Genomic DNA, 25,921 nt, shown 5'->3' with positions numbered 1-25,921 from the left:
GGTCATGTTGACCACCAGGGGGCGCTAGAGAACCCCAAGTGGGAGGCTTGCCTTGACTCCATTCTAGGTGTAATGGTACCTGTTCACCCTCCCTACCTGGGGCTCCAGGCAGTAGGGGAGGACTGTGCTGGGGGCAGAGACCCCAGCTGCCAGGAAGCTGGGGTTGGTTGGAGGAGGGGAGCTTGGTGGGGCCACCTAGGGTGATGTTCTTAGGGGGGGAAGAGAACAGGACTGCTCTGCTCCAGCACAGGCTTCCCTGGCTGAAGCTGCCCCTCTCCCTGCTCCAGGTATGTGCATTATTTCAGTGGCCTGCTCTCTGGCTCCATCAAAATGAACAACAAGCCCTTGTTTCTGCACCATGTGATCATGCACGGCATCCCCAACTTCGAGTCTAAAGGAGGTAACTGTCCGTGCCCGCTGGCTTCCACTCCCCTCCTGTCTTCCATCTCCCTCTCTTAGGAGGCAGCCCTGGGGGGTAAGAATGCAGGCTAGCTGCAGCCTTAGGCTTAGAGTCTCAACTCTACCACTTCCTATTTCTTTGAGCCCCAGTTGATTCATTTGCAAAATGAGTTTAATCCTGGTGGTGTCTGCAGGGCAGATGACACTGGACATGGCAGTGTTTTTGTAAACTCAAAATGCCTTTTAAAAGTCAGGAAAAAAAAAAAAAGAAAAGTTAGTATTTCTTCCTCTTTCTTTTTCCATTTGTCCTTCCTCTTTTCCTACTTCCCCTTCTTACCTTTCCTCCTCTGGTTGTTCCTTCCTTCCCTCATCCCTCCTCTCCCCTTCCTCTTCCTGCTGTGTCTGTTGTCTTGGCTAACACCACCCCTCCCTTACAGGGTGTCGGCCATTTCTCCGGATCTACCAGGCCATGCAACCTGTTTACACGTCTGGCATCTAGTAGGTATTCGCAGGAATGAGTGGCCAGGGATGCCGGAGGCCGAGCCTGAGGATCAGCGGCACGGGTTGGGGGGCTGCCTAGAACCTTTTCTAGGAGGACTTTTAGGAGAGGGCTCAGAGATGGGGTCAGTGAGTTTCCCCAGTAAGCCCCGGCAGAAGGGCAGCTGGGAGAAAGTGCACTGCCCCACCCTCTCAGCAGCCCTCTCCCCTCTGCCTGCCTCTCTCCATAGCAACGTCCAAGGAGACAGCCAGACCAGCATCTGCATCACCATCGAGCCCGGGCTGCTCTTGAAGGGAGACATTTTGGTGAGTCGCCTCTCTGCTCAATCCTGTGACTGCCATTTTTTTTTTTTTCCTGCTTCCCTCCTGCCTCTCTGGACAAGAGTGTCATTCTTGGTAAGCCGCCAGCCTTGGGGTTGCAGGTTCCCAGGGGCCCTGCTGGGTCTTCCAGGCTTTGATGACCCTTGTCCATCCGCTGCCTTGGAGTTGGACGTGCCCTCCGCTGGGCTCTCCTCTTGTTCTAGATCATCTTCAGGGAAATATCTCTCAGTGTGAACTGTTACCTCAGGGCTTCCTGCTGGTGACAGGACTCCCTCAATCCAGGTCCCTCCTCCCTCCTGCAATTTAAATCCACGCCTATATTTTCTATTCCTACCTGCATGCAGGAACTTCTTGGGATGATAGCCTTGTCCCCGCAGGGCAAGACTGGCCTCCAACTCTCTGCTGTTCTAGAAGTTTCCCCAGAGAGCTCTGAGCGCCTGTCTGGTATTGGTGACCTCTTCCTCACTGGGTTTGGGGTGAGCCTTGAGGGCCCAGTCATGGAGCTAGTAAGGAGGCTCCCTAATTTCCTGCCTGATGGGCTCTGCTCTCTTTCCCACGCAGCTGAAGTGCTACCACAAGAGGTTCCGGAGCCCAGCCCGAGACGTCGTCTTCCGTGTGCAGTTCCACACCTGCGCCATCCACGACCTGGGGGTGGTCTTTGGAAAGGAGGACCTTGATGATGCCTTCAAAGGTGGGCTCGTCGAGTAGAGAGGCAGACCTAGCATGGAATAATTAGAACCACAAGGTGGAAGAACAATGACGGAGCGGCTGTGGCAGCAGTGAAGGGGGAACCATGTTCCCAGGGAAGGGGAGGTGTCAGGGAGGTGTCTGTCTGTGCTTCTTTCTGCTGTCCATTTGAGGTTTCATCTACATCGTGTTCAGGCAGGCCTCGAACATATCCACATCCATCCATCCACCAGCATCACTCGTGTGTCTGTATGTTCCAGGCATGTGTCAGACCCTAGTGATACAAAGAGAAAGAAGTCAGGCCCTACCCTCAGGGAGCTCACAGTCTGGTAGGCGAAAGACACACAAACATGATACTATGAAGTGATGCTCACAGTGATGGCGACAGACACAGGCATGATGGGTGCTCCACGGAGCAGACACCGTTGCTACTGTAACTTCTCTTCCTACAAGCAGTGGATGGTGATCTGTGTCCAGATTTGGCCCAGGCAGAGATCAGCTCATGCGGCTGGGGCTCAGAGGGGGGAGGGGCTTGATCTCCCACTATAGTCTGGCTTGTGCAGGAGAAGGCTATTTCTGTGATGAGCTTTCCCTGTACTGGAGCCAGGAGGGCAAAAGCAGATGATGTTGTTATAATTGCAGAAGAGAATGTAAATGTTATCAGTCTTAACAAGGAAAATAAAGGGCTAGCTGACAAAATAAATGGGTTGTAGAGAGGTGGGGGGAGGGAGTGGCACAAATTTCCTCTTCCTACATGGAGTCAGGACATGATTGAAAATGGACAGATCAAGAAATAGAGGCTTAACCATAGTACTGAAAGTTTCAGAGGTAATCAGAAGGATGAATTAATAATAATAAAAAAAATAAAGCCAGATTTAAGAAGAGAGGTGGTGCAGCCATTATGGAAAACTATGGAGATTCCTTAAAAAACTAAAAACAGTCTTAACATATGATCTAGAAATCCCCCTCCTGGGCATATATCCAGAGGAAACTCTTAATTTGAAAAGATACATGCACCCCAGTGTTCGTAGCAGCACTATTTACAATAGCCCACACCTAAAGGTGGGCAACCTAAAGGTCCATTGATAGATGATTGGATAAGGAAGTTGTGATATATTTATATAATGGAATACTACTCAGCCATAAAAAAGAATACAATAATGCCATTTGCAGCAACATTGGTAGACCTAGAGATCGCAAAGTACTTACTTCACCTAAGCCAAGTAAGCCAGAAAGAGAAAGAAAAATACCATATGCTATCACTTGTATGTGGAATCTTAAAAATAGACACAAATGAATTTATTTATAGAACTGAGACAGACTCATAGACACAGAAAAACTTATGGTTATCGGGGGAAAAGGGTAAGGGGAGGGAGAAATTGGGAGTTTGGGATTTGCAGATACTAACTACCATATATAAAATAGATAAACAATGAAGTCCTCCAATGTAGCACAGGAAACTATATTCAATACCTTGTAATAGCCTACAATGGAAATGAATATGAAAAAGAATATATGTATATGTACGTATAACTGAATCACTATGCTGTACACCAGAAACTAACACAACACTATAAATCAACTATACTTCAATTAAAAAAAAAGTGATGGAAAAGAGAAAAAAAAAAAAAAAGAAGGGAGGTGGGAGTACTGTAAGTGATCCAAATTATTCATCTTCATAGTGGTGAATCAGTGAAGATTATTTAAAACTGATATACCTAGAAATAGTGGCATAGAAACTATGACTATTATTTAGAGTCTTAGAGGTAACTTTTAGTAGAACAAGAGCTAGAAATAGTTAGAAATGGTTAACTCAGGCAAGGAGGCCAGGGCCTAGGGTGGCAGCCTTAATTTCATTTTGTGTGTGTGTGTGTGTGTGTGTGTGTGTGTGTGTGTGTGTGTGTATATGTATATGTAAAACTTATATTATCAACTATGTATGCACATATTGCTTTAATTTTTTCTAGAAGAAAACTTTTTGTGAAGTCCTTTTTGGGAATTGATTGCCCATTTTTGTTTTTCCTCTTCCTTTTTCAGATGATCGATTTCCAGAATATGGCAAAGTTGAATTTGTGTTTTCTTATGGACCAGAGAAAATTCAAGGTAAAAGCCAAGTTAGAATCCATTGATTCACTCCATTCCCTCGATCCTGCCCTGCCTTACTTCACCCCACTTCCACCACTTTCCCACTGATCTATTCTACGATTATCAAGTTACCTGTGATTGAGAGGCAGGCCAGTAGTAAAGGATCTGGATATCATAGTGGACCCCCAGCTAAACATGAATCAGTGACTTAATCCCTGGATAATAAAAATAAAAAAGTAGACAGAGAGGCGCTGGGTTGGATAAACTATTCTGGTCTCATTAGGTCATTATCCTATTATATTCAGAGACTGAAGGCCTTGGTGGATGGAGGGACTGGCCAAGGGGACACTCAAAGGTGCTGGATGGATGATAAGTATTTATGAAAACTGAGGTGATTCAACCTGAAGATGAGAAGGCCAATTTAATTATAGCCTTTAAGCCAGTACACTGGTTATATGTGGAGACCAGTTGTTTTCCATCTTATTTGAGAACAGAATGGGAAGAGGTGAAGACAGAGGGACTCTGGGTGAATTAAAAAAAGGACTGCTGGGTCAGGAAGGTAACTCATCCCAGAAGGCCTGACTTGCACCTTATGCTATCTTCATGCTGGATGTGTAGGAGAGATTCTACCTGGAGTGGAGAGCATGTTAATGGGGAGAGGGGCAGGGATGGCTGAGATGACCTGGGTCCTCTCAATGTCAAGGCTGTGATTCGCCTGCTGTCCCTGACCCCATGCAGCCCATCGCAAGCCTCTCCCACCTTCCCTCCTGACTTCAGGGGCAGACTCTCCGGACTCTTGGCACTGCCCCAAGGGCCCCTGGGATACAGAAAAGAAAGAGGGTCCCCAGCCAGAGTCCTCGGCTTTCTTCTAGAGGGTCTTCATTCCTCAGCGCCCCTGTCCTGACTTACCCTTATGACCTGGTGTGAGCCTCTTCAAGAATGCAGGAAACCAGACTCCTGGGTTCTCCATCCAACTTAAGCCACTAGTCCCGCCCCACCGTGGTCAAGAAACTGAGAAGTCCCGTAGGGAGCATCCTTGGGGAGCTGGTTGGCTTGCTCTGTTTTTCCAGCTGCTGATCTGTTTTTTCTTTCCCTTCACTGTCCTCTCTGCCTTTCCCACTGTTTTTAGGCATGGAACACCTGGAGAACGGGCCGAGCGTGTCTGTGGACTATAATACCTCCGATCCCCTCATCCGCTGGGATTCCTATGACAACTTCAATGGGCATCGAGATGACGGCATGGAGGGTAGGTGGGACCAGCGGCTTCCAGCCCCTCCCCAAACTGCACAGCCCCTGCTCACATTGCCTCAACTCTCTTGGTTTGCTACGACACCATACTAGGTTCAGAGGGAGAGTGGTGCAGAGGAGAAGTCCAAGGAGAGAGCTCACAGTTCAGTGGGGGAAGAGAAAACAAAACATGAATGTGTTAAGTAATGAAGGCAGAGCTAAAGAATGCAGCAAAGCAGCCATACAAGGGTGTATCCTTGGTGCCAGATAAGTCCTGTTGGCAGCAAGTGCTCTGAGATTGGCAGGGGAGGGATTCTTGAGAGATGGAATGATCTCGGAGGGCTCCTTGGAGGAGGTGGCCCTGCGTGGAGCTTGAGATAACTCTCTGTGCTGCAAATATAGCATTTGTTAAATCTCTTTTAACCTTGTTGTTGGATTTCTTCAGGCTCGCTGCCTGAGTTCTCTGGGGTCAGAGCACTAGGAATGTAGACACAGCATTTAGGGCCCTCCAGCTTTCATCAACAGCCAACGAAAATGTTTGCGAGCTGGAACCAAACCGGGAGGCTCCAAAATTTGAAAAGAAAGCAGCAGAATTGAAATTAATACATGTTTAATTTAGCTACAAAACCTAACATTATGTCAGATGTTCATCTGCAACTCTGTTCAACTCTTGAGAATTAGATATGAATTATATTGATTGATGTGGTTCATTTGAATATGTGTGATGGGACGCAGGGCCGGGCCTCTGAAAGTGAGCATGTCTGGAGCACAGGAACCCTTGAGACACCCTGGCTGGGGTTTGGCCACAGGCTTGTTACCCTGATTTGGTCCCGGGACCACAGAATATGGGAGCTGGGAGGACCTCAGGACCATTGGCCCACCCCCCCATCCATCTTCAGCTGGGATAGCTGAGATCCCCGTCCCCCAGGAGGAAGCATCTCTTGATTTAACCCCACGACCAGGATGTATCATTTTAAGGGCACTGGTGTCCCAGCCTCTGTGCTTCTCTTCCCAGCTGGAGCTGGTCCTCGGGTGGTCTGCGCCGTCCCGGGGACCCTGGGCCATGTGGCAGAGCTGGGCTAGGTAGATGCGGCACCCTCACCCTGCCTCCTGCCTCCATCGCCAAGGTTGTGGATTTTTTTACTCCACCCTGAAAATCTTGTAGGCCTTTTCTTGCATAAAGATTCTCCCTCTGACCTTGGAGATACCAGAATGACTGATGGATTTCAGACTGGGATGAGGGTGGTGGTTGGGCTAGAACTGAGGATTTGTTGGGAGTATGTTCATGTGCAACGTTGCCATGTTGAAAGTTGGTCCTCGTACCTACCTGATTCCCACCCTTCTCCGCTCCCCAGGGGCCCAGCCCATCCACCAGCGTCCTCCCTACTGCGCTGAGGCTGTCCCCTCAAATTGCTCCTCCCCTCGCCCCAACCACATCCCCTTGTGCCCAGTAACTGAGGAGGAGGAGGATGAAGTGAATTAGTCCGGAGGTACCGGTGGCTGCCAGCCTAATTGTTCATTGTTCTGGGGATGTTTGCATTTTTAACAAGAACACTTGGCAATTTGAAGGAATTTTTCAGTGTCTCTTCATCTCTCCCTAGTGTGGATTCAATGTGATGATAAATGTAAAAACATTTAGTAAGCCATAAAGTGCCAGGCAAACAAAAGGTAAAATACTTAAGGGGAAAGGAGTGGCTGTGGGAAGAATGGGGCTTGGGATATTGTCAGCTGTGGGGACAGGGAGAGGGCAGACCAGAGAAGCAGGGAAGGGGAGGAAGGAGAGGGCGAGGGAGGCCCTGGACTCCTCTCCTGACCCCTTGCCAGCCCTCCTCTCCTCTGATCTGCTCCTCCAGGCAGGGGGATGGAACCAGTGGGACCTTTTGGCCAGTTAAAGGTCAGCTTGTCCTGTAGGGACAGAGGGGCTCCTGTCTGGAGGCTGAGATGCTGGCTCCGTGCCCGAGGGTGGGAAGGGAGGGCAGGGGAGCAGCTCACTGCCATGCTGTCCTCCTCCCAGGCCTGGCTGGCCTGGGCCTGGAGCTGAGCAGCTGGGGTGGTCACTGGGGCAGACCCTGCCTGTCCCACTGTGTGCTCCCCGCTGTCTCTGGGCTGCACCTCCGACAGGGACAGGAGAGCGAGGCGGGTGGCCCTGGGGCGGGAGCAGTGATCGTTATCCTCGTCCTGCTTCTCCTGGCTGAAGCACTTCTGGAAGGCTCTAGATTCTGGGGCCCAGAGGTAAATGCATTCTGTTCTGGCTAATTTTCTGGTCAAGAGAGCAGAGCAGGAGGCCTGTGTCTGTCTCCCTGGTTGTGGGCTGGTCACTGTGTCTCAGTTTCCCCATGTGCTAGCTAGGATATGGATGCCTAATGCCCAAGACTCTGGGAGCGCAGGAGGTGGCTCACACTGGAGCCTGGGAGGGGCTTGGCTGTCGGCCGGAGCTGTCCTAGGGCTGGGGGATGGCTTTGCGGGGGGCGATGTGGTGTCTGAGGCAGCTCTGCCTGCTCTCCGGGGAGGCCCTGGACCAGGAGAGGCAGGCTGGCCCCAAGGCGCTGAGTGCAGGGGGTGAGCACGTGTGCTTTAGAGCCCAGCTACCTGGGCCACACCTCCTGTCTGCCCTCTGCAGCTGTGTGCCCTGGGTCTTCACCTTCCTGTGGTCTTTGTTTCCTCACGACAAACGTGGAATGGTGACAGTCTTCACCTCCTCGGATTACTGTAGCGATTTTCACAAAAGGCAGTTGGTACAGTGGTTAAGACTGTGACCTCTAGAGCCAAACTGTCCGGGTTCAAATCCTCTGACAAGACACCATTCTCTTGGGGCCTCAGTTTACCCTGCTGTGACACAGGGATTCCGTTGATAGGTCAATTTGAGCACCTTTTGGGGGAGCAGGAGCTGCAGGGGGGCTGCCTGTTGTGTTTCCTTGTGAGTCTCTACCATGTCGATAGTGACTGTGACTGGCATCTCAGGGGTCTGCCGACAGGACCAAGGGAGGAGCTCCCTTGGCCTTGGTGTCCAGCTCTGGCTTTGCCATGCGCCAGTCACGATGCCAGGCACTTGATAGCTGCCATCTCATCTGATGCTCATGGCCACCTTGTGAGGTTGGCACTGTTATTAGCCCTGGGTGGGGGATCATCTAGGGCACAGGGGGCTTAAGTGACCTGGCCAAGTTTGTCTCACTGGTCAAGAGCGGGTCTTGGTGTGAAACCCCAGTGCTAACTGCTATAGCATCCTTGACTGGCCGACATCGCCAGGGGATGTCCTGTGACAATATCTGGGCCCCTTTGAGCCTGGGTGAGTGTCTGTCAGCTCTGTCCCCCACTTCTCACCACTGGACAGTCCAGATCACCCTGGCCCTGCTTCTGAGGATGAGGAGGGGTTACATGCAGTGATGCACTGAGTATAGTACCTGTGGCAGGTACTTAGCAGGGCCTGAGTGCCAGGAGCAGCTGAGGTACATCCACTGATGTCCTCTGTCTCCCTTCCTCCCCCACAGGAGGGACTGCTCACTCTGGTGAGGGGCTGACCTCTCAAAATATGAAGGTGGTGTGTCCTAGGTGAGGTGAGGCCATTTCTGGAAGTGGCCCATCTCTCCTATTTCAGGCCCGCCAGAGGAGGGCCCAGGAGGGGCCAGGCCAGTACCTCTGGAGCCCACTGGGTGACTCAGAGTGGCTGGGGGTGGCACTGAGCCGGGCTCTTGGTGACAGAGGTCATCTCTGGCCTGGGCCCCACCTTGGCCATCCCTGCAGCGAGAGGTGGTCAGCACTGGGCTCAGAGTGCCTACTCCTCTGGGAAGCCCTCCAGATGACGCTGACTTAACCCTCCTCATCCTGTCGGGAACTGCTCTGGACTTAACCCCTTCTTCACTTCCCGCATCCCCACAACACAGCTCCTGTGCAGGTTTCCAATTGAGGGCGTACAGCACAGTGATACCCAATGTGCCCTTCCGCTCCCTCAGGACATCCCCCAATAGTCTCAGTAGCAAGATGATGGAGGAAAAGCCGGGTGGGGACTTCTGGTCTCTGCAGGCCTGCTTCCCCAAACCACAGAGCACATCTCATGCCTTCCGGCCACAGAGAGGAAACTGAGGCTCGAAGGGGGACGGGACCTGCCCAAGGAGGAGGAAGTCCTCACGTGTGGGACCTTCCTTCCATGATCTTGGTTCACTCTGTCCCAAACCCGTGGGGTGATGACCACTCAGGTCCCCAGCATGTGGGGAGGTCAGCGATCTCGCCTGGGACCATGAGATAAGGGGTGGGGTTGGCTTGTGAATCCAAATGTTGACTCCAAATCCCTTCCCACCCCCAGGCTCAGTTTCTTCTCCCCACACCCTGAACTCAGGATGGTTGTCCAGCTCCTCACCTTAGAGGACAGGGTGCCCACAGGGTAGGCGTGGGTCCAGGAAATAGAGCCAGAAATTAAGGGGAAAGGGAGAGTGTGCCTCTCTGTGGGGGACCAAGGCTGCAGTGACCATGGTGCGTGGACACTTGGCTCCCCTACACTTAAGCCAGAGGAGGGGGAGGTGATGAAAGGGGAAGAATCCAATGGAAGCTCAAATGAAGAACTTTCTGATCGGAGAAGCTTCCATGTCTTGGAGCAGGTGGCCGGGGAGCAGAGGAGTGCTGGCAATTTTGGGGACTCCTTACTTGGGGAGCAGCATGCTCTGGTGAAGCTGGGGGCCGGGTGTCTTAGTCAGCCCGGGAGGCTGCAACAAAGTACCACAGACTGTTTGCCTTAAACAACAGACATTTATTTTCTGACAGTTCTGGAGGCCAGAAGCCTGAGATCCAGCTGTCGAAGGCTTGGTTTCTCCTGAGGCCTCTCTTCTTGGCTTGTAGATGGCCGCCTTCTCTCTTCTCTTAAGGACACACATCCAACTGGATTAGGGCCCATCCTTACAACCTCGTTTTGACTTCATCACCTCTTTAAAAGCCCTACCTCCAAGTAGTCACACTCTGAGGCACTAGAGGTTAGGACTTCAACATATGAATTTTCAGGGGACACAATTCAGCACATAATGCCTGGGAAGGAGTCTTCTGGGTCGCCAGTAGTCGGATGCCCTGAGTGCAGAGTAAGAGAAGGTGCTGGGTGGGTGGAAGGGAAAGCAGTCTGGTCCCCACCAGCCTCCTGCTCTCTGTCTTTCTCTGGTTTGGTCCGGAGCCTGCCAGCTCAGCACTCTGGCTGACACCACATTTCACAGCCTCCAGAAACCCCATTAGCTCTTTGGCCTGAGTCCTGAAGCCCCGTGCCCAGATCCTGGCTCCTGGTGGGTGGGAGTGGGGCTGTGTTTTTGTCTATGTTGCACAGAGTCATCTCCAAATTCCTCCAGAGTGTTCCAGGGCAAGCCTTCCCAGAAGCAAGTGCCAGGCTGAGGGAGTTTGGGCTGCCCTCCACCTCCTAGAAGCCTGCAGGTTGACCAGGCCTGAGTTGCCTCACTACCCACTCACTCACTGCCACCCTTCCCTGACCTCCTTGGACACTGAGTTGATTAGAGTTTCTCTTGACTTAAAAAGAGAGGACCCAGGAGTAGGGGCTGGTGCTGGGTGAAACAGCAGATTGCTCCGAGCCAAAAGGCAAATGAAGGGAGAAATGACAAGTCTGTTGGCCTAGCTGAAGATGGGGAAGGGGCTGGGAACCACCCCACCCCTGCATGATGCCCAGCACCCCTTCTGTTTCCGTGGGCAGCCCTGCCAGAGCCAGGGGCTGGAGCCACAGGGGCTTGGTTTTGTACCCGAGCTTCTCAGCCCTCGGTTCTGTGAGGAGAGGAATCCCCTCTTTCTGGGGAGAGCGGCCAGCTCTGTAGGACACCACCTCCTCGCCACATTCCTATGTCTGAGCTGGGGAAGAGCCTCCCAGGAGCCCCTGGTCTGGTGACTCTCATGAGCTGGACTTGACAAATGATTCCCTGATTTTTATTGAGAGAGACACACAAACAGGCAGAGAGTGAGAAAGAAAGAGAAACAAGTGAAGGATCTGGAGAGACAGACTGACCCGGACAGACATTGGCCTGGGAGACAGGAGATTTGGGTTTGGATGTCCCTGGTAACTCCTTTTTTTTTTTTTTTCAGATCTTATTTATTTCCTATAAAAATGGGCTCCAGTTGTGATTATTTCCATTTCTCTGAGCTCATTGTTTCTTTTTTTAAAAGTGTATTTCTCCATTCTATTGCAATAACAATCTTAAGTCTTGGTGACTTATAACAATAAGGATTTTTATAACAGTTTTTTAAAGAGCAGTTTTAGTTCACAGCAAAATCAAGAGGAAAGTACAGAGATTTTCCTTATAACCTCTGCCCCGACACATACAAAGCCTCCTCTGTTATCAACATTACTGGCCAGAGTGGTGCAGTTTTTACCCTGGATGAACATACACATCATTATCACTCAAAGGCCATAGTTTATCTTAGGGTTCACTCTTGATGTTCTGTGGATTTGAAATGTATAATGACATGTATTCATCATTATAATTCCATACAGAGTATTTTCACTGCCCTAAAAATCCTCATGCTCCACCGTTTCATGGCTTGCCACAACCCCTCTCCCTTGGCAAGCACTGATCTTTTTTTACTGTCTCCACAGTTTTGCTTTTTCCAGAATGTCATACAGTTGGTATCATACAGTATGTAGATTGGCTTTCTTCACTTAGTAATATGAATTTAAGTTTTCTCCATCTCTTTTCGTGGCTTGATAGCTCATTTCTTTTTAGCACTAAATAGCCATTGCCAGGATGTACCACAGTATATTTATTCATTCACCTACTGAAAGACATCTTGAATACTCCCAAGTTTTGGCAATTATGAATAAAGAGAGCTCACTATTTCTTTTAGTAACTTATGAGGTTCTAAGATGGACCTGCTGAGCTGTCTTGAACTGGAGTGAGAAGTAGCAGCACTCAGTGGCTGTGTCAGTCAGGAGAGGCTTGGTTCTGCTGCACAACAAACAGCCCCCAATTATCAGTGGCTTAACCAACAAAAGCATATTGTTTGCCCATGCTGCATGTCCAGTGTGGATTGGCAGGGGTCTCTGTTCATCTTACTTTCTCCAGGCTGATGGTGGCTTCATATCAGAGATGCATCCACCACTGCTGCTGAAATATGTAGTGGACAGTCTGACTTGCACATACTTCTGTCTGGACATGACACACTTCTGCTCACATTCCATTGGCCAAAACATGTCACACACCCATGCCTAACTTCAAAGGGGACAGGGAATTTGTGCGTGGAAGAAAGCAGAAATATTGTTGAACTGACTGAGGTCTCCTTTAGAGATTAAGATTGTGGGATCTAGGATTGGAAGAACTGGTACTAAGCTCTGTTGTTTTTAACTGTGTGCCTTGATCAAGTCACTTTGCCTCTCTGACACCCAGATGCCTTATCTGTAAAATGGGTACAAGAACAGTACTTTCCTTCTAGGATTATCATTAAGACTCAATGTGATAACATATGAAATGTGAAAAGAACAGCACCTGGTGTACTATGCTGGCAATAATTTGTGTCTATTGTTATTATTATCAAAGTGCTGGAGGAAAGAAGAAAGAGATGTTATTTTGAAGGCATGCAAACCCTATCTTTTATGAAAAAACCCACATCCCCTGGCCCCTCTACTCTCTGGGAACCATCTGTAGCTGGCTCTGTTCTGGGAGCCCCACGCTTGGAAGTCAGGAGACTTGCTGTGTAACCTTGGAAGAGTCACTTCCCCTCTCTGGTTCTGTTTTCCTCATCAGTGAATTGAGGAAGATGGATTCCCAAGGGGACTTCAGCTCTACAACCCTGATGCTGGTAATGATGGTGACAAAGACAATGACTAGATGATAGCTAGCCTTGTGTACCCACCCTTTGCCAGACAGCATTACCTACCTGTTCTTTTGGTTACTCCTGCCCACGTGCCATAGGTGGTTACTGTTCTGAAATCATTAGGCTGAACCAGCAGAACTTGTAGGATGTGGTTTTAAAGCTTCCCCTGCCCCTGAATGACATTGGAGCGAGCCCTGTGCATTTTCTCATCACACTGAGGTAACACAAGAGCCTCGGGGCAGTAATAAATACACCCAGAGCCAGTGAACTTGGTGCTGCGCCCCGTTAGTTCTTCCCCCCATCTGCTCCTACCTGGAGCTAGCTGTGTGTGTGTGTGGCGGGGGGTGGTGGTTTCAGTAGGTTTTCTCTCTGTTTTCCTGATTTATGTGAAGGGAGGAAGGAAGGAAAGGAACAGAACGTTCTTCTGCCCGCACCACCGTGAGGCTGCACAGACGCCCTGGGTGGAGACACAGGCACGGATGGTCGGACTTCTGAGCTCTTTGCCAGTGGAAGATTCCAGAGGCGTCAAATGCTGGCTGTCTCTCTCCTACAGCCCTTTCATGGGTGTTTTGGGGACACCCCCAACCCGCTCTCAAACTCCCCAAAGTGTCTCCTCACTGTCTCCTTCGGGTGGGTGGCTGCAGCTCTGTCAGAGGCTCACGACCCTTCCACGGCCCAGCATCCCTGGCTCCCTCCAGCCTCCTGCTGCTGAGACAGTTTAGCCCTCCAGGTGGCAGCCCCAGGCTGGCTCTCTCTCTGCTTGCTCCGTGGGAGCCCTTAGGCTTTTTTTTGGGCTGAGCACCGCCTGGGACTGAGGTCTGCCGCTTACCATGCGGACTTGCAGGCCTGAGCTAGCCACAGCTCTCCTGTTTTCCATGCTCCTGCGGACTCATATTGAACTGAGGTGCAGGAAAAGCCCCCGGCAGGTGGCACTTGCATTAAAACATTCTTCTCTTAGATTCCTCTTAGAATCTCCCACTTCCTGTTCCTTTCACTCCCTTGACCTGGAAGTGTGTGTGTAGGGTGTAGTTTAGAGCCACAAAACAGTTTTCAGCCACCCTGTCTTTAAAAAAATTTTAACAGCTAATATTATATATTCCCAATATAATAAAATATAATGAAATATTACATTGATATAATCTAATACCATAACTTCACCTACTTAAAGAATACAATTCAGTGGGTTTTAGTATATTTAGGGTTTACAACATCCCCATAATCTAATCTTAGAATATTATCACCCCCTCAAAGAAACCTCCCACCCATTAGCAGTCACTCCCCACATCCTTCCCCACCCTCAGCCCTAATCTACTTTCTATCTCTCTAGATTTGTCTGTTCTGCATATTTCATGAAAATGGGATTATACGGAACGTGGCCTTTTGTGGCCTTCTTTCACTCAGCATAATGTTTTCAGGGTCCATCCATGTTGTAGCGTGTTGGTACTTGGTTTGTTTTGATTGCTGAACAGTATTTCATTACATGGTTTTACCACATTTTGTTTTTATATCTACTGCAGTGGATGAATATTTGCATCGTTTCCACTCTTTGGCTAGTATGAAGAATGCTGCGATGGGCATTCACGTATGTTTTTGTATGGACTTATTTTTTCATTTCTCTTGGATTGATACCTATGAGTGGAATTGCTGGGTCCTGTTAGTAACTGTGTTTAATTGTTCAAGGAGCTGCCAGGCTGTTTTCCAAAGTGGCTGCAATCATCTTACATTCTTACCAGCCAATGTATGAGGATTACAATTTCTCTACATCCTCACCAACACTTGTAATTTTCTATTTTGGAGGTTCTAGCCATCCTGGTGGGTATAAAGTGGTATTTTCTTGTGGTTTTGACTTTTATTTCCCTAGTAATTAATGATGCTGAACATCGTATCTTCTTTAGAGAAATGTCTGTTCACATCCTTTGCACATTTTGAAAGTTGGCTGTTTTTCTTTTGGTCTTTTTATTAAGTTATGAGTTCTTCCTATATTCTGGGAGTAGGTCCTTTATCAGATACATGATTTGCAAATATTTTCTCCCTTTCTGTGGGTTGGCTTTTCACTTTCTCGTTGTCAGCCATCTCTCTGTGCAAGCCCTGCTTGGTGATCGCCTGCCTTACTTTTGGAATGTGGCGCTCATGTCCTGGGGTGTCTGTCACAACTAAGGCCTGAATACTTCTGTGTGAACACCAGGTTATGAGCACTCTCATTTTATAGGTGAGGAAACTGAGGCCATCACAGAGAGGTTAGGGACCTCATTCGAGGTAATACCCTCAGTAAATGGGGAAGGCAGGGTTCTGACAGGGGCGAGTAGGGGTCTGGAGCCAGTCAGAGATACTTCTTCTTATCATTCTGTGATCTTGATCTAAAAGATTATTCATCCATAGCCTGAAATGCTTTAGGCTGCTTCATTTGAGCTCATTCCTACTCTGGAACTGGTGCTGGACTGGCCTGGAAAACAGAGAAGACTGCAGCAAGAGGGGCTTGAGTTAGACACCTGGTAGAACTTCCTGACTGTGAGAGGGTGGACTAACGGGCAGGGAGGTTGTCCTCTTGGCCTTCTTGGGCAGAAGTGTTGAGAAACAAGGGAGACAGTTCTCAGTGTGGGGTGATCTACATAGAGATAGCGACAGAGGTAGGAACAGAATGACTTCTGGAGGAGGATCTTGGTACCTTCTACTCCCCGAAGAGGGAGTCCTCTCTGGACCTGCTGGCACAAGTCAGAGTGCTGAGAATTTAAATGTGGGGTCGGCCTGACCTTCAGGGTAAAGAAGATGACACCGCTGACCCAGCATCTGCCGGCCACCTGCTCAGCGCTGCTCCTGGCCGAGTGGGGTGGGGCTTGTCCTGATGCCCTTGGACCCTTAGCTGGCCCTGCTCTGTGGGGCAGCTGGCAGGCTTGGAGAGTAGTGTCTGCCCATGGAACATTCAGTAAATCAATACCCTCCCGACTGAATGTGCCTTTGGTCCTCCGTAATCTCTGCTATCGGGTAGAGGTTGGAAGGCTGGAGCCACACTCAGAGCGGACGCAGAGCTCTTGGCCAGTGGCCTGAGTGGCACGTCTGCCCTCTTGCTGAGCTCAAATATCCAGCTTCAGGCCAGGGAAGAGGAGAACGCGCAGTCTTTCCCCCTGAACCGCCTTCTCTGCCTCCTGCCAGACCTGTAGACAAGTGCAAGTTAGCTGGACCCGGCAAGACCCCAAGATATGAACTCTAACCGTGTCCAAGAAAAGAAATGCAACCTCCCATTGATCAAATTTTTTTTTTTTTTTGGTACCCTTTTACCCCTCATTTCCTTACTTTCTCCCTTTCATCTTCCTTCCCTCCCTTCCTTTCCCCCGCCCTCCTTTCCCAATAGTTACAGATCATCTACTAGATGGTGGGCCCTCCCCGAGCTGTAAAAAGTGGTGCCTTGGAGTCGCCTGCAGACAAGAGCAAGGTGTGTGTGTGGCAGGATCAGACAGGTACACCATCTGCGGTGACCCATGGCCAAATGGAGAAGGATGTTGGCCAAGAGCCATGCTTCTCAGGAGAGATGAAACTTCTGGGGATAGTGGTGATCAGAGGTGGATGGCTTCGCAGAGGGGCTGCCTTTATCCTGGGCCTGGGACAGTAAATGGCATTGAAAACAGAATTGTTTTTCACTAAAAGTGGCATAACAACATTGCTCAAAGTCTAGAAAGTTGAGGGAAAGAAAGCAATCAAATTGGCCTGGCCTTCCTCTCACCGCTGCCCCCATCCCATGGTGGGGTGGGTGGGATGTTAGTGGAATTTGGGGGTTGGTGAAAGAGGGAATGTTGGAGAAGGTGGAGGTGAGAGTGAGGGGAGCACTGAGGAACTGGATTCACGGGGTCCAAGAGGAGAACAACCAGGAGATTAAGCGAAAAGACAGCACACAAAATCCTGCTGCAGGTAAGCCCCTGCAGCCCAGATCTGTTGCCCAGTGGATGTGGCTGAGTGATGGGCGCTAAATGAGAGCAGAGCTGGTGAAAGCTGTTTTTCTGGATTGTTCTGGAGTATTCCTTGATGGACCTGTTCAGGCCCTGGGTGTTCCTCCGTGCCTTTGGAGGCTGTGCCTGGCCCTCTTTCTCCTGGTCCAGGCCAGTTTGCCTGGGGCTGGCTCGTGAGTGCTCACTGAGGCTACTTTGCTTTTTGGCAAAGTTTAACTTCTCCACTATGGTGTTGGCTTTCAGGCCCATCTCTCCATCAGCCTTGGAGAGGCCGTACCTCTCTGGAGCTGGTCTGCGTCTTGCCCACTCCTCCTACCTACTAGCTGGTGTGCTTCTCTTCAGGCAACAGAGCCCGTTCCTCTTGGTCCGCTCCCCGAGGCCCTGCTTTCTGCCCAATAGAAAGTTCTGAGGCCATTTATGGGAGAGGTTTCAGTGGATCTGGGATCTGGAGGATGATCTGTCCTTCCCTCTTTCCTGGTTCCCCTTCGTCTACTTCCCCAGCTGCTCGTGGATGACTCATCTCCTGTACGTCTCTTTCTTTCTTCTCTATGCTCCGTTTCCTGCCAAGAGACCTTCTAAAATCCTGGCGACGTTGCTGAGCTCACACACCTTCAGTAATAGGCAGCTTCCTCTGAAGTTAAGAAGGACAGTGTCTTAGAGAAGCTCGGGAAGGGATGAAACCCAGGGCACCCTAGGGAGGCAATAGAGGTGCCATAGTGGTTGAGAGCATGGGCTCTGGACTCAGGCTGCCTGGGCTCAAGACCCAGCGTTGCCTCTTAGCTTCCGTTGACCTTGGGCAAACCATTTAGTCTTCCTGACCCTCAGTGTTCTCCCCTGTAAAATGGGAACAAGGATATACCTTTTCTATAGGGCTGAACTCTTAGCTTTTGTTTATCTGTGAAGCTTTTGATTTCTCCATCAAATCTGAATGAGAGCCTTACCAGATAGAGTATTCTTGGTTGTAAGTTTTTCCCTTTCATCGCTAAATATATCATGCCACTCTCTTCTAGTCTGTAGAGTTTCTGCTGAAAAATCAGCTGATAACCTTATGGGAGTTCCCGTGTATGTTATTTGTTGCTTTTCTCTTGCTATTTTTGAATATTTTCTCCTTATCCTTTATTTTTGTCAGTTTGATTACTGTGTGCCTTGGTGTGTTCCTCTTTGGGTTGATCCTGTGTGGAACTCTCTGTGCTTCCTGGACTTGGGTGACTGTTTCCTTCCCCAAGTTGGGGAAGTTTTTGTTTATTAGATAGGGCTGAGAATTAAATGAGGTAATGGATGGGTGCTCAGCTCTGTGTCGGTTACATAGAAAGACATCAGTTAACATTAGCTGTTACTGATACTGCCACCTGCCCTTGAGTGGTATTTTACACAGTGCTTCCCTGAGTGAGAGTCAGTTTACCTTTCAACCATCCCAGTTGTTGAACTGGACTTTGAACCCCAGCCTCTGGCTGCAAGTCCTGCGTTCTTCCTACAGAAACTTTTCCCCTGGCATCATCCAAGTGCCAGGCTCCATTCCTATTGTGAGCTGCTCCCTCTGCTCAGGGGTTGGAGGATTTGCAGAAGTCCCACAGATAGTTGGGGGCAGAGCAGGCCTCTCACTCCCAGGTCTTTCCAGAGTCCTAACCTCCACAGATCCTGCCTCCCTGGCATCGATCATCAGTGCTGGCCAGGCTGTGGGCCCAGGTGACCCCTGGAGCACCCATAAAGCTGCTTCTTTCTCTTCCACTTGAGAAAACGTATTGGGATGCAGGAGAATGAGAGTGCATGATTACTGGTGTAACCTTGAATCCGCTGTGCTGAAGAAGAAGAAAAAAAGAGAAAAACAAATCATTTGTGTTCTTTGGTACATGGCCTGTCCTCAGTAACATCCATTTGTTCATTTGCCTTTTATTAAACAAATATTTATCGAGTGCCTGTTATGTGCTGCTATTCTAGATGCTGAGGATATAATAGTGAATAAAACAAAGATCCTTGCTCTTGTCGTGATTGTATCCTAGTGGGAGAAGACAGACAATATAAAAAAAATTTTTTTTGAAGACATTGTAAGTGCATTTGACTCTTGAACGACACAGATCTGAACAGCGCAGGTCCACTTATACAGGGATTTTTTTCAATAAATATAAGTCTGTATTTTCATTTTATGGCTCTTTAACTGTGGGGAAAAGTTTGTGTTCAATTAGAGATCACAATGTGTGGACTGAAAAGAACAAGGGTTTGAATCCTGATTTTATCCAGACTGTTTCAGCTTCCTGCCCTCGGGTGAATAATTTATTAATTCTTTTGTTTTTGAGGCAGAGAAAACAGTATGTGGATTTTTGACTATGTAGGGTGTTGGTGCCCCTAACCCGCCCGCATTATTCAAGGGGCAGCTGTAAACCGGAGAGCATGTTAAAAGGTGATAAATACTCTAGGAGTAAAATAGAGCAGAGTGAGGGTTATTGGAAGTTGTTGTGGGACATCGAATGGTGAGTTGAAAGTTTTTAAAAAGCTGATCAGCCTAGGCCTCACTGAGAAAGGGACACATGAACAAAGAATTGAAGAAGGTGAGGGAGTCAGCCAAGCAAAAACTGAGGAAGAGCAGGGGGAACAGCAAGTGCAAAGGTCCTGAGGCTGGAGCCCACCTGAGATGTTTGGGAAGCAGCCAAGGGGCCAGTGTGATTGCAGTGATGGTTGTAATAGGAGATGAGGTCAGATGAGATGGGGACCAGATCATTTAGGGTATAGTGGCCACTGTAAAGATTTGGTTTGTACGTGAGCTGTTTCACCTAATGCTATAGTATGATGATCTTTTCATAATAGCATATAAAAAGCCTTCTCATTTTTTCAGCTGCATAATATTCCACTGCATATAGGTACTGTGTTTTATTTAACTAGTATTTTTTTAACTGTATTTAAGTAGCATGAACATCTGTGTTGTTTTCAATCTTCTGCTGTTTTCAGAAATGCTGCAGTGAGTAGCCTTTTCACTTGTACGTAATACAGTTTCATTTGTGCAAGTCTGTCTGTAGGACCAATTTCTAGAAGTGGAATTGCTGGATGGAAGAATATATGCATATATAATTTTGATAATGCCAAATTGGCCTCCATAAGCATTGAATTAATTGGCACTCCCAGACAGCAGTTTGGTTAGGGACTAGAAGGAAAATCTACCTCTCCCTTCTGTATACACCCTCCATGAGTCTATTAGGTACCCATTATGTCCTTTACTCCTCATCATCCTCCTGTGAACTGAATATCCTTGTTCCTATTTCACAGATGAGGAAACAGGCACAGAGAGGTTAAGTAGCCTCCCAGTGTTTACACAGCCAGGTAGATGTAGAGCTGGGATTCTGACGTCCACTGTTTCTCACCATAGCTTCATGAGGGCAGAAGTCTGAGGCACCCTGCCTCCTGTCCCTCTGCTACCCCGCCTCACCCCAGTGGGCACGTGAACCTAGCACTACTGTGCTGGCATCCTGGAGACCCTTGCAGGCCAGTGGCATGATGGGAAGAGGCCAGCCCGAGGGGCCTGGAATCACCCTAGCTGAACTGGCTAACCCTGACTTCCCCTTCTGTCCCCTCCCATCATCGGCCCCATTGGTGAGACCTGGGAGGCTGTGATCTAGCTAATTCTGCTCTGGGGGGCGGGGGGAGCTCCCTGCCGCCTTCTGCTGGGTCAGCTCACTCCGGAGTCTGGGTTTCGGCGTTTCACTGATGAAAATAAATCCACCTCTTTATTGCCCTGCATGGCCCTTGGAACCTCTGCAGCCTGGTGTGTATTTCCAGACTTCCTGTAAGTCACCATTTCTGTCCTATCCCCCAGGGGCTCTGTGTCTGCTGCAGAAATAGCCTTGGACCAGTTTGGAGCCTGGAGCCACCCAGGCAAGACCAAGTAGGTGAGGAGAGTCAGGCCCAAAGAATTCAAGAGCTCTGAGACCCTGACAGTGCCTGGTTGAGCATCTTCTCTGAGTTGGATCCTTGAGCATCTAGAGTTGGCTAGGAGTTCAGGGATGACCCGGCTGTACTCTCCCACTGCACAGAGGAGTAAACTGAGACCCATCCAAGCTCACTCCGTAGTCCTCTGGCCCTTTGACTCCCAGTTTACTGTTGCTACCAGACAACACTTTCTCTGGATCTCTTTATTGTGCAGTGGTCAGTTAGGGTTTGGGAGGCAGAGCTGGAGAGAGTGGGTTTTAGCTTCAGCAGGTGGGGTGGAGGTCTGTCCTCAGGAGAGCCGTCTTGCCTCTGAGGGATGTGAGAAAGGGGAGCTGGTGGCAAGACTGGGTTTTGTTGAGGTTCAGGTGAATCCTCCACCCACGCATCTATCAGATCAGGGGAGTGACAGCTTCTAGGGAGCGAGAAGGCATCTTGTAGGGAGCTCTGACAAAGCCGCAGCAGGTTCTGTGTGCAGAGGGGACTCGTGAGCCTTGCCACACTCCCCTTTCTCCTGCCTCTCCCTTTCTCTGCTGAAGCATTATTTGCACGTGAAAGACTCTCCTGCAGGGGTGGAGGTGCCCTGCTCCAGATGTCGGACCTGCTTGCCTTCCCTCCCACCCTCCAGGGCCAGGGCCTGGTCCACCCCAAGCCGGCTTATTCAGGCTGCAGGCGGGCTCCCTGGTTCTGGGAAGCAGTGCAGAGCTGTCGGTGGGTGGGGGCCGGGAGCGGCTGACTGCCTTTCTCATCTGGGACCATGTCTTTACATCCTTACAGCCAGTCAATGCCCCTTGTGTTGTTTTGATTGCTTAAAAAACTGTTAGCAGCAAAGTGTTCTTTGATGTTTGTTCTTCGATGTTTGTTCTCCTTCTCTAGGGGCAGTGAGATCAGATTTTGATATGAAAGCTCAAAGCTTCTCAGATCATTCCTTTTTCCTTCCTCCATCCCCCTCTGTCTGTATACTGCTTGAGAAACTTCGAGAACCAGGCAGGAACTCTTCATGCAACACAAGGATAGAAAGAGGGCTGGTGGTGGTGCCCTGGCTCCTATCTCCTGTCCAGGCTTGTACCCCATGGTGCTGTAGCTTCTGTGGGTAAGAAGGGTCACTTCCAGCTTGTCCTTCTGCAGCAGGGCCTTCCTGCTTCTGGCTCACATCTCCTCACTTGTGTGAGCTTGTCTACAAGTGCCTGGGAGAACCCCACGGAGGGGCCTACAAGAGCCTCCTTCTACCCATGCACACAGAGGGACACATTTGGGAGAGGAAGCGGAGACCCACCCAGATCCTCCACCCATCCCCGTTCCATACCCACTCAAACACAGAACCACAGAGAGCCCTCTGCACACAACCACTGCTCGTGCATAGGAGCCCACCCCACTGTACATCCCCATAGCAGTGAGGTGAGGGGAGCTGTCATGTAAAACACGGCAAGCCTGGTAATCAGTACTTCAGTGTGGTTCTTGATGGACTTGTTGAGTACCATTGACATGCGATAGACCCTAAGTGCAGAGATGGGCTCATTATGAACCAGCTCTGAGGCAGTTCCCTACGAGTTTACAGAAATGCTTTGAGCCCTGGCAACATCATTAGGATAAATGCTTAAAATTCCCGGGGACCACTTTGGTGGGACAGCACCCACTTGGATGGTGGGGTTTGGGCCAGTTGTGATTTAATCATCTCTCTCCACTCCCTTCATCCTGCTGGATCCTCCAAGCTCTCATCCTCTGCCCTGTCCCTCTCCTTCCTCCTTCCTCTCGGGGAAGTAGAAAGAACTTGAACGTAAGAGTCAGATTGGCAGTGTGATCTTGAACAAGCCACAGCCTCTAAGCTCCAGCCTCTTTACCAGGAAGATGGTTGCCCTACTTTGAAGGACAACGTGGAAGCTAGCGAGAGAACATCCATTAATGTGCAGGCACATAGTTAAAATGCGCCCACCCAGTTCTGTTGTGCTATCTCATCCTTCCTGCCTCCCCAAGCCCCAGGAACGTCCTTCCTCACTCTCCTGCCATCCCTCCCAAGTGAGGACTGCTACCGAGATGATGTCCATGTCCCGGAGGCAATCCGAGTGGGGAGAGGCGGGAGGGAGGTGAGTGGATACACCCAGACCCTTGTCCAACTCAGCCGTCTGCCTGGGAGTTGACGATTCCCTTCCTGCGTAATCCTCTGGCACTGAGCCTTCTGCCCTACTCTTGGGGAACCCGTTCCTGAGCCTGGCCCTGTCCGCTGCCGTCCTGAGGGGAGTGAAAATTCCGGAAGGCTGGGGCCATGCCAGGGCTGCCCAGAGCCTGCCCGCCCTGGGCTCTGGGTCGCCTGCCTTCTCTATGCTCTGGCCTGGAAGACAGGGAGGAGGTCCTGTGGGAGTTTGTGACTTGTTCCTATGCCACACCCTGAGCCGCACCCCACCCAGACAGCCGCCTTTCCCTGGGGTCCTCCCTCTCCCCTGAGACCTTCACATCTCGATGCTTGGGACACCCGGGCCTCTCTCCTCCTCCTTGTGTTCTGCTTAGAATCAGAAGCTTTAGAGTTCAAAGCTTATCTTGCTTTTCTCTCTCATTTTACCACTTCGGAGATGGAAGCCTAGGAAAAGGAAATGACTTGGACAAGGTCAAGTGTTGAGTTAGCGGCTTGGCTGGGATTGGGACCCAGGACTCCTTAATTGGGCCCGACCTCTGTCTCTCACATCCCAAACTCCCTCTGCCCTCAGTCTGGCTCAGGGCTTCTAGGCTGGGGCACCGCTGACATTGGACGCGAGCCTAGTGTGGGGGCGGTCCTGTGTGTTACAGGATGTCTAGCCGCATCTCCACCCACTGGATGCCAACAGCATTTCTTCTACAAATGATAACCCCACATATTTCCAGACATTGTCGCATGTTCCCTGGGATGCCCCATGCCCTAGGGGAGGACCGCTGGTCTAGCTATCCCTTCAGCCCCTTGTCTCTGGGACTTCACTTCTCCCATTTGTAGGATGTGAAGTAGCCCTTCACTAGGGACACTCTTTTCTGCTTCCTGCTTCTGTTCTAGGACTGGGCTGCTTGGAAACCAAAACACTCAGCCATTTTGTTCCTTAAGAGAAAGAGCAAAAACCCAGGTCTGGAAAGATGCCATCCCTCCCTCCTTCCGGTCTTTGGTGTTGAAGCCATCTCTGGAGATGGGAGAGGCAGTGGCATTTTCAGGTACAATGTTGGCAATAACCGATGTTGGGACAGTCCCAGTGTTTGTTAATTGAACATCACATCCTCAGCTGTTTCGTGAGACTCTTCTCTTTGCTGGACACTCGATGCCACGATTTTTGAGCAGAGAAAGGACAGGTCCTGAAGCTTAAGCAATGAGCGTGCTTCGTCTGGGCCCAGTGAGATAGGGTCACCCAGGAGCTGTTCAGGGCGGGGTTGGGTAGGGAGGGAGGAGGAGAGGCAGATACTGTAGTGGTGGGGGTTGTATATGTGTGGCCGCCTCATTTAGAGCACCTGTGCGTGCTGTGCTGCGTGCTTTACGCATATTACATCGGTCTTCGCCGTGCCCTCGGAGATACCCATTGTACAGATAAAGAAACTGAAGTTCAAAAAAATTAAGTAATTGGCCCAGGGTTGCTCTAAGCTAGTAAATAGTAGTGTCTGGATTTAAACCAGTGTCTGCTTGAACTCTATGCCCATGTTCTTAGCCTCCGTGTTCCTGGCAGATGCTGAAGTGACATGCGTCACAAGGGCTGGGTACAACTTCAGGTTGCATTATTAAAGGCATGGTTTCCAGAAACTGGGAGATGTTAGTCCTGTGGTGCTCCTCATAGGTCAAAGAGCCCACATGGGTTGTCCCTTGCTTCAGAATGATAAAAACTACTGGTAGCAAGTGCTCAGGTGGTGAAGAGAAGCGAAGGGAAAGTATGGTATGGCGGGCTCAGGGACTTCCGGTCCTGGGGTTGGGGGGGGATTGCCTGTCAGAGAGACTCAGGAGGACAGTGTGCACCACGTTCAGGGTCTGAAGAGCTCTCATGTGGCAGAGCTTCGGCTTGTCTGAGCCACCCCATTGGGCACAACAAGAATAGTCAGTAGAAAAGGAAGGGAGCTAAAATCTACCTCTAATGATGAAATGGGCCTTTGGGGGGACAGTAAGATCCCTATAGCAGTAAACAGGTAAGTACAGCCAGGACTTTTTAATTGTTTTGCCAAACCTGGCTGCCTAGTATTCTCAACTGGAGTGTATTTTACAATTCAGATTCCTGGGCCCCACCCTTCACAGTTTGGCCTCTGGAGGTCAGGGGTGGAGCCAGGGGATCAGGGCTTTTATAAAACTCCCCAGAGGCTTCTGGTGCAGCCAGTCCCTGGGTGGAAGCAGAAAACTGCAGGACCGGGATGCTACTTACAGGGACTGCCGCGTGGTAGTGTTTCCAAAGTATGGCACGTGGGCCAGACTGGTAATTATATATGCAGTGATTTTAGGGGTATTTATTTTAATGCACATTAAAAAAAAAGTATAGAGCTTTCACACCAAATCTGTGATATCATGGATATTGATGCTTGGAGCTACTTGATGTTAAGTTTATTTTAAGAATTTTACAAAATTTATAAAAATAAATTGATGGGGTTCCTATGTGCAGATAAACATGAAGGTTGTATGCAAATAAAATCTAGGTTAACACTGTCTTAGATGAACAGGCAAGTGGCTGGACTGGTTGACCTTAACCCTTTTAAGAACCTGTGGTTTGTTGGTTCGTTCTAGAAGGCTCCATGGAGGTAGGAGGGTAATTACAGTAGTTTGTCCAAATTGTGGTCTTACAACAATCCTGCACTGGGAGAATCGGAAGCCCTCCTGCGCCCAGTTTGGAGTCTGAGGCGTGAAAACTCTCTTCTCCCTTCCCCATTCTTACTGGTTTCTGTGAAGTCTTTGACACTGGTCTGGGGGCCTCCCCCATCTCATCAGTTACGATAGAGCAGGGTCCAGAGTACAGGGCAGCACACTTGTTCTTCCTCTCATTTTCCTCCTTTACTCTCAGAGAGAAGCAGCCGGTGATGCTGGCAGCGGGGAGGGGGCTGGGGGTGAGGTGTCTGCTCCCAAGAGGGAGAAGTACGTG

General features: G+C 49.8%; 1 protein-coding gene across 14 annotated transcripts in view; it reads left to right on the top strand.

Moving 5' to 3' along the window:
- The window catches only part of TNS1 (tensin 1), a 174,673-nt gene that overhangs the window by 92,554 nt on the left and 56,198 nt on the right, over positions 1–25,921 (top strand). For 9 of the 14 annotated variants that reach the window (XM_064485155.1, XM_064485164.1, XM_064485158.1 and 6 more), the window contains 7 exons: positions 288–400; positions 837–897; positions 1,128–1,203; positions 1,780–1,909; positions 3,943–4,008; positions 5,120–5,236; positions 16,352–16,432. In XM_064485155.1, the coding sequence (XP_064341225.1) occupies positions 288–400; positions 837–897; positions 1,128–1,203; positions 1,780–1,909; positions 3,943–4,008; positions 5,120–5,236; positions 16,352–16,432 (644 nt within the window). The remainder of the gene's footprint in view (positions 1–287; positions 401–836; positions 898–1,127; positions 1,204–1,779; positions 1,910–3,942; positions 4,009–5,119; positions 5,237–16,351; positions 16,433–25,921) is intronic. The other 5 variants (XM_064485161.1, XM_031452142.2, XM_031452140.2 and 2 more) reach the window with 1 other exon arrangement.

The sequence above is a fragment of the Camelus dromedarius genome, chromosome 4 (genome assembly GCF_036321535.1).
Source record: "Camelus dromedarius isolate mCamDro1 chromosome 4, mCamDro1.pat, whole genome shotgun sequence".
NCBI lineage: Eukaryota > Metazoa > Chordata > Mammalia > Artiodactyla > Camelidae > Camelus > Camelus dromedarius.
This window is presented reverse-complemented; position numbering and strand designations above follow the sequence as displayed.